The sequence below is a fragment of the Buceros rhinoceros genome, unplaced genomic scaffold (assembly GCF_000710305.1).
Source record: "Buceros rhinoceros silvestris isolate BGI_N320 unplaced genomic scaffold, ASM71030v1 scaffold11571, whole genome shotgun sequence".
In the NCBI taxonomy this organism is placed as follows: domain Eukaryota; kingdom Metazoa; phylum Chordata; class Aves; order Bucerotiformes; family Bucerotidae; genus Buceros; species Buceros rhinoceros.
In genome coordinates this window covers 1,048-9,083 of record NW_010394882.1, presented here as the reverse complement: position 1 = coordinate 9,083, position 8,036 = coordinate 1,048, and the positions used below count along the sequence as shown (strand labels likewise).

Sequence of the window (8,036 nt, the reverse complement as noted above, 5' to 3'; positions counted from 1 at the left end):
GAATTACCAGTACTCAGAGCTTAAAAGGTACTGTCTCAACTTTTTGAGTAAAAAGGGTATGATTTAGTGGAACAAAGAACTTCTTCATCTCCCCTTTTCCACACAGAAAATCTAACTTTTCTTCATCTGTTTGTGCCTTACCATCACCTTGTAATATCAATGCTAACTCCTGCTGACATAAATACAATCAGAACTTTCTATATAGTAATAAAATACCAAAAATATAGCAAGAATTATGGGTGCTTAGATTTCCTTAGTTCATCAATCACACAATGTAGGCTATCACACTGTTTCTATGCTTCCCAGAGGAATTCAGCAATGGTGATAACTGCATAACTGAGGAGTATCTGCCCCACAGAATAAGCTGGCAGAAAAAGAAAACACATTTATTGTAGGCACGGATGCTAAAGATCTCTACTGCTCTCTCACATAATTTAAATGAAGCCCCAGAAGCTATGCCAGGATCAGTCTGGCAGAGAAGTTTTAAGAATTCATTATATCTGGCCAACATCTCTGTCATACAAAGAGGTTTGACTTGGAGATTGTAACCAACATGCATGCCTTCACAGTACGCTGTTTCTGTTTATGACATTGTTATGAAAAGAATGTCTAAAATATACTAATCACTTCAAGATGAACAATAAAACATAAGCTGTTATACGCAGAGGTCTATTTCTGACATTCAAGAAAAGCTCAATCAAGTATTTCTCCTTAGTATAATTTGGATGCTCTAAGCAGTGTAAGAACAGAAAAAACAGCAAAGCAAATACTTAAACTGAAGAAAAATGAAGGGATTTGTTGTTGCTTAAATCTAACCTAAACATTTTAAATAAAATAGATGCCTTTGCAAAGATAATGCTGTGAGGAATTCCATAAAATTGGATCCATAAAAATCCATAAAAGTGGATTTGACCTAATAGCTTCAGTTGTAGTTTCAGATTAACCACAACACTGTGTGAATGAAAACAGAAGGAAAAATGCAAAAAGATGTTTCATCAACTTTTAATTACTAAGAATTAAAAATCTGACAACATCTTGATTTTATCTCAATTTCTCACCTCAAGTCCATAGAGGACTCTTATGCAGGAGACCTGAAGAAGAAATCCAGACAAACAACTGACTTTGCTAGACTTGTGCAATTTTAGGCCACTGAAATACAATGCTGTGTAGAGGAAAGGAGGACTAAGAATAATGCTGCAAAATACAGGGCTGCAGAGAAGACTGAAAGAGAAGGTGTAGGTAAATAAAAGTGAAGGAAACAGGTAATAAAATTACCCAGCTTTTGAAGCAGCGAAGTTATAACTTTCCTGAAATCTTTCGTAACATCATAAGCCACAGAAGCTGCCTGAATCACGCTGTTTTTCACAGAATCACAGACCAGTTGAGATTAGAAGGGACCTCTGGGCATCATCTGGTCCAAACACCCACCTCAAAGAGGGACACCTAGAGCAGGTTCCTAAGGATCATGTCCAGAAGGCTTCTGAATGTCTCCAAGGATAGAGACATTGCGACCTCTCTGGGCAACCTGTGCCAATGGTCAGCCACCCCCACAGTAAGAAAATGTTTCCTGATGTTGAGGAGTACATTCCTGCGTTTCAGTTTGTGCCCACTGCCTCTTGTCCTGTCACTACGCACCACTTTGGTGGAGTCTGGCTCTGTCCTGTTTGCAAACAGGGAGTTAAAAGTTTTCTAGCACTACAGGGAATCATCTGTATAAAATTTTAGAGCAGATCCTTCTAGTCAACTTTAACACTTGTCTAAGAAGAACCTTAATGCTGACATGGAGATCTGCTCATGCATGAGTTCTGGTACCTGCAGTACCCCGGCTGTGCTGCCGCATGCCGATTTTGGATGTGTAAGCAGCAGACACTCGAGACACATAGCAGTACATAGACACTTTGTGAAACCAGAAAACTAAAACAAAATAAAAACCACCCCAAATTACTTGAGTCTTTGTTTATCCCCAGATCAACTGGGGACTGACTGATCAAAAAGGATTTGGCTCTCTTTGGTAATTTATTTCACTATGCAGATCGTAAGTAGAACTTAAAAGAACTGTGTTGATTTACAGCATCTGATTTCAGCCCAGATACTACACTCTGCACTGTTAACAGAGAAGACACCTTGCAAGAAGCCAAGGCTGTGCTCTGGCTGGGGCCTGGCCTCCTCTATCCACTCCTTATGAGCCCAGGACTCAGGCCGGCTGGCAGCAGTGCCATGGCACCATCAGAAAGGGCATATGAATCGCTGTCTAGAAGCATGATTTTGGTGCTCCCGAAGAAGGGCCAGCCCACACTTTGGTGGTTTCCCCTCACTTGGGACACCGGGTAAGGATATACTTTCCTGGGACCTGAGTGGTACGCAATAGGTGGATTATAAGGAATTTTGGAATAGAAGCAGAATAGCCCCCACTCACATGGTAGTGTAATTGTTATTCACTGAATGAGAGCCTCATTCTAATGCATCTCACTTGGAACATTATCTCTTGAAGGGGCAGATAGCAGCAGACACCCTGACTGCAACACAAAATGGCACAGCAAGCAGGGTCTGATGATAACAAGAGTAGAAGTTTATTTGGATAAGCACAGGATTGCCCCCCAATCCCAGTTCAATGATGCTCTGACCAGTAGTCCGAAACCACTGGTCTGAGTGGGACCAGCTGAAAAGCCACATGGACCAGGGAAAAACTAAAGATGGAAAAGCCATCATCTAGAAGATGCTTGAAGCCATCATCTAGAAGATGGTGTATGCTATCATGCCAATTGTAATGAAAACAAGTGATGGAAAGACAAAAAGAGTGAACTGCTTGCACAAAAAGGTTACAATAGAAGGTGCAAAGGCAAAAGATACAACTGATGAAGCAAGGCTTAATTTTATAGAAACATAAAGAAAATGAGAAGACATTAGAAGATAAAGCAGTAGAGATGGTCAGTGCTAACTTGGAGAAAAAGGCAAGGGCTGTGGCTGCCCTTAAAGTGTGGGCACTGGAAGGAAGACATTCGGAATGATTCCAATGAGGAATCAGGTGACTGGCCAGATAATAGAGATGATATCGCTCAAGGAGTCTTATCTATCTTCAAACATGAAGATATGAAGCGGGGGGATGGATGGGTAACCTGTCTGGGATGTATTTAAGACCACTGCCTTTCTTCCCCTTCATCTGGCTAAGTTACAGAGGGTGTTTGGTAAACAGCCTCATGACCCTTCAGTCAAGTGGGTCAGACAATGATGGCAAGTGATCGAATAGTATTCAGGCTCACTCTGCTCAGGAACTGGCTAACGGACAAGTGCAGTTGGCTGCTGAACAGTTTGTTGATCAAAGGGGTCACCATAATGACAGGGAAGCTTCAGACTCACCATGGTATTGATCTCATTGAATTAGGATTGCTAACACAAAGCTTGGGACTCCAATTAATGTTAAGTAGTACTGCTCATGCAATGCAAAACAGACAGAACAGTTGGGGATGGTTCATAAGCCAACTAACACAGAAGGCAGAATGATAGGGTGCAATGAAGATGTCACCTGACAGAAACCCTCCAAAGAGGCCAGAACCCTCGAACAAGGTCCTCCAGGACCTTGGGTTAAATCGTCAAGTGGGATGAGATGTGAGAAAGACCTCAGAACCAGGCTGAGGAGGAAAGGGTTAGATGTAGGTTTGTCACTAGAATTAAAGCATAAGAAATCCACTAGAAGTTTTAGGGGCCATGGTCCATGCTGCCTGTGAAGCCAGTTGGCATGGCAAGGATGTAGATCATCCATCAGCCAACCCGTTTTATAAAAATTCCCAAGAGGCTTTAGACGCCTTTCATTCTCCCCACTGAGACCTTTGTCTTTTCCGTTCTGTTCTGCAGGAATGTCACAGATCAATTCACGACTCAGAATACCATAAGCTGGTTCACTCATTTAGTACACGGTCGTCGTATTCCACGAAGGTCCTGTTGCCAGCACAACAGGAATACCAGGTGCCGTTAATTGACTTACCACAAGGAGTGGAGAGGTTTGCCCCTAGTGACCAGGTCAGAACAGGTTCACGTGTTTTTTTTTTTTAATTTTTGGTACAGCTGGTTGGCATGCAGCACCATACCTCTGAGATGGAGGGAGCAAATGGCACTATCTCCAGTGGTGGGCTAGATCAGGCTGTATTGTGGAACGGCTTGGTGTAGGGTTGCTGCTGGTAGTGTGGGGCCAAGTGGGGCTGCACTTCAAGCAGCAGCACAGGCACCTGGAACGTGCCAATGTGACGTGGCTTGTCCTCTTTTCCCTGACAGCCACTAGCACAGTCCCCCAGACAGGTGCTTCCACTCAGGTAGGGTTAAAAGTAACAGTCTTGCAAATGATAATGGATTTTGAGTGACAAGTGGGCATTAATGATGGTGTCTTTTCTGCCTGTACTGCCACTCCAACATCAGCTGAGATATTGCCCTTACACCTTCATGGCTCAGGCATTAAACATATTCTGATACAAATTCATAGCAAAGAGTTCCAAAACAGCAGTTCCCCTCAACACAATGAAGGTGTCCAGGTGTGTTGTACACCTCTAGCTTCAGGTCACGTGGACTTGAGTCTAAACAACAGTGCAAACTGCCTGGAAAGGATAGATGGCTGGACCAGCACCACCACCACCACCACCCTTATTAGGGACTCAGACTGGACCACCCCAAGCAGCAGATTTAATTTAATCCACTTTAATGCATCAAAGCCTAATATCTCTGTTTCTCACACAATGCAAAGTCGTGATATGACAGACCCAGGCAAAACATGCAACGATAGTCTGTGGGAAATTGATTGGTAAAACTGCAATTCTGACCCTCATTTCAAATTCCTAGGTTTCAAACACAAAATGTTTCCTGGTACACCTACCCAGGAGGAAAACAAAATCTCAGGGGGCCCACACTGTGAATTACTAAGATCCAAGAACTCCGACTTAAAGACCCACCTCAACTATAAGGGGCCCTCTGGTCTCGTACAAGGAAGAATGAAACCAGACGAAGCTGTATGAAGCTTTATTCTTGTGGGAAAAGAACGGTAGTACTGACACTCCTGGGTATGGTATGGCTGTGTAGTGATGAATATGCCTATCCCAACTTTCACCGGTGCAAAACTGAAGCCCAGGAAGATGCCTGCTAGCCAGCCACCTGCATTCTAGGTACCATTCTATTTTGGCCTGGGAAATGAATGCCTCATATGTTGCATTTCTTTACTGCATGAAACTATTTGGTAAAGCAAGAAACACTTGGGAAGAAATGAGTGTGGGTCAACAGCTGAAATCTATGACAGGACGGGTGGCTTTATTCCAGACAGCAACATTAAGACTAACGCTATCATTGGAGATACCCTCGTACAACTGTGACTTCTGGGCAAGAGTGCCAGAACATTCTTCACATTGGTCAACACAAAATTGCAAGCCACCACCAAGATGACACTAGAAGACAGGCTGGTGCTAAATGCTCTCTTCCTCAAACAAGGTGGAGTGTGCACACTCATCAAGGCAACAACAGGGTGTTGTACCTTGAACTCTGAACCATATTCCTTACAGGGATAGATAGGGGGGTGTGGTCTGATAACTGCATCTACTTAGTTTCCATTGCTTCTCAGGAATGTTCTAAGATCATACAGCCTGCAAATTGACTCCGTGTCAGCCCGTACCAGAAAAGTAGAACATTCTCCTTTGGGAGTTCTAGTATCCTCTGTAACTGCATTCTTTATCCAGTTTGTTGTAAAAGTTAGTCAAGCAACTACAGCAGAACAGATACCTATCTTTCAGGACAGATGGACTGCAGTCACAACTGCAATAAAGGAGGAGCAGCAAGCCCCTTAAGATTGTGGAAAGAGATATTGGGTAAGGCAAGAAGGCTTTCCAATTTCTCAAACATTTTATGAAAGCAAACATAGAAGACTGTAGTCCTTTCTTTTTCATGAATTTTCTAGCCCTGTACAAACAATCATCCAGAAGGTTCACTATGTGCTTTATCTAAAAGATGGGATTAAAACCAAAAAAGGTCTATATAATAACTCTCAACCACTTCAAAAAGAAAACAAGTCAGTACCAAGAACTGTGGAAATTTTCAGTAGCATTAATGAACAGCTACAGCAACATAAGACAGTTGCCTGATTGGTGCTCTACTGCAGCATCTGATGGTTGTGCTCAACAGACATGCTGACCTTTTCACACCCTGTATTTATGGCTCCATGACTGGCATTCTTTTCTTCCAAGCACTTGAGATTTGTAAATGCCCTAGTTTGGGTTAGAACTGAACTAATTCTGTTCAGTGATTTTACTTTTCAGCTCAGTCTCTGCTCAGTGACTGCACTTTTTGAAGCTAATGGCATATTCCTGCATAGTGTCTGCTTCTAGAGGTGATAACACTTGATGTTCACAGTCACTGACAGGAGTTGGTGTGCAAAAAGGATCTGGATTATACTTGCTCCTGTGAAGACCAAGGTCACCGCTAAATCCTGTGCACCACGTTAGGGTAAGTTAGAGGCTGCACCTGTGGGGAGAAGCGGACAGGACAGGTGACCCTAAATTGACTAGCAAGGTGTTTCATCCCACATTCATCGTATGTCTCATATGCAGTATAACACTGAGGGATTAGAAAGGGCAAGCTCTATTCTTCAAGGTCCAGCATCTGAGGAGACTCTCTCCGTTCTGCCTTCGATTCCAATTCATGCATTCTTGAATCCAGCTCCTGAATCCAGTTCCCATGTGGACCTTTCCCAGTGCCTGCCCACAGCATCAGTGGTGATGGTGATGTGATTGCCATTGAGGGTGCGGGGTGGGCATTGGGTTCGGTATTGATATTATATGTATTTGTAAATATATCATATCATTACTATTTTCATTAAAGCCATTTTAGTTTACTTTTCCAATTCATAAGCCTCTCTTATTCCCTTTCTCTTTCCCCTTTGGGAAGGGAGAGAGGGTTAACAGAGAGCACCCGTCACTTTTCCAGTGGCTGGCCCAGCCCTAGCCCCTGGCATATGTACACAAAATAAAATCTGGAAGCAGCAAAGTAGTTCTAAATTTTATCAAAAATAAGACACAGAACACAAACAAGGAAAACAGTGATTTTGTTTTAAGTGGATACAAGGTTTCCAAGGTGCGTATCAGCAACCCAACAGTCATGCACTATTTAAACCATTCAGCTTACCTTGACATGCTCCAGTGCGAATATTAGGGATGAAGCCACGACGGCATGGCTGAGGCTGAGCAGGGCACATTTCACAGGGGTGACCCCATGCACGTCCAATGGTTGCGCAACAAAGCGTTTTTGTACAAACAATTCCAGTTAGCTGGCCCTGACACATCTGGTTGTTAACTTGTGTGAAACATGGGCCTGTTCTGTAATCTGGAAAAAAAGAAAAGGTCGCTATATTATATAAGACAGCATACTATCAACTACAGAAGAAATAAATTTTTAATCCAGTAGATACCTGTATTAAGAAAATTTCATGAGGATCTGGAAATTTAAGTTATGTTACTGCTTACAAAAGTAGGAGGACACCTTCCACTGAAGATAAGATAATCTTGTGAAAATCATTCTCTCTCAATCTCTCTCTGATGATGCAAGTAATGAAAGACAGCTGGACCCAAAACTAATCTGTGCATTGACAATGTATCCAGTAAAATCCTGAAATGAGACTGCTACAAACAAACAACCCAAAGAGCAGATCTGATTAAGCAAACAAGGATGGACTGGGAACCGTTTATCTTGTTCCTAAGTTACTTCATGGTGATTCATGGGAGGGAACTGTAGACCACAGCGGCCAGACATTTGTTCATTCCACACTTACCAAGGTCCATGCCAGCAGCTGTCACATAATCAACGTTCTTGCTGGAATGCTTACTGCAAAATAGTGCTACCTACAGAGGACTAATTGGTAAACTACCATTTCTTTTCAGAGTAATAACATGAGATAATACAACCTATTCAAGCTATGCTGAATACACTGAATATAGCACACAAAGCATATGAAAATATACTCCTAGTCAAATTCCTGTAAACAGTTAACTTACTAAGGTTCAACCTGTATA

General features: G+C 42.5%; 1 protein-coding gene across 1 annotated transcript in view; it reads right to left on the bottom strand.

The window, feature by feature from the left end:
• FBN2 (fibrillin 2) overlaps nucleotides 1-7,805 on the bottom strand; it is a gene marked incomplete at its 3' end in the record, with an annotated part of 26,405 nt that extends 18,600 nt beyond the window's left edge. Inside the window, exons 1-2 of the mRNA XM_010145363.1 lie at nucleotides 7,796-7,805; nucleotides 7,153-7,350 (exon numbers count right to left, since the gene is read on the bottom strand). Of these exons, the coding sequence (XP_010143665.1) occupies nucleotides 7,153-7,350; nucleotides 7,796-7,805 (208 nt within the window). The remainder of the gene's footprint in view (nucleotides 1-7,152; nucleotides 7,351-7,795) is intronic.
• Nucleotides 7,806-8,036: the final 231 nt, after the last annotated feature.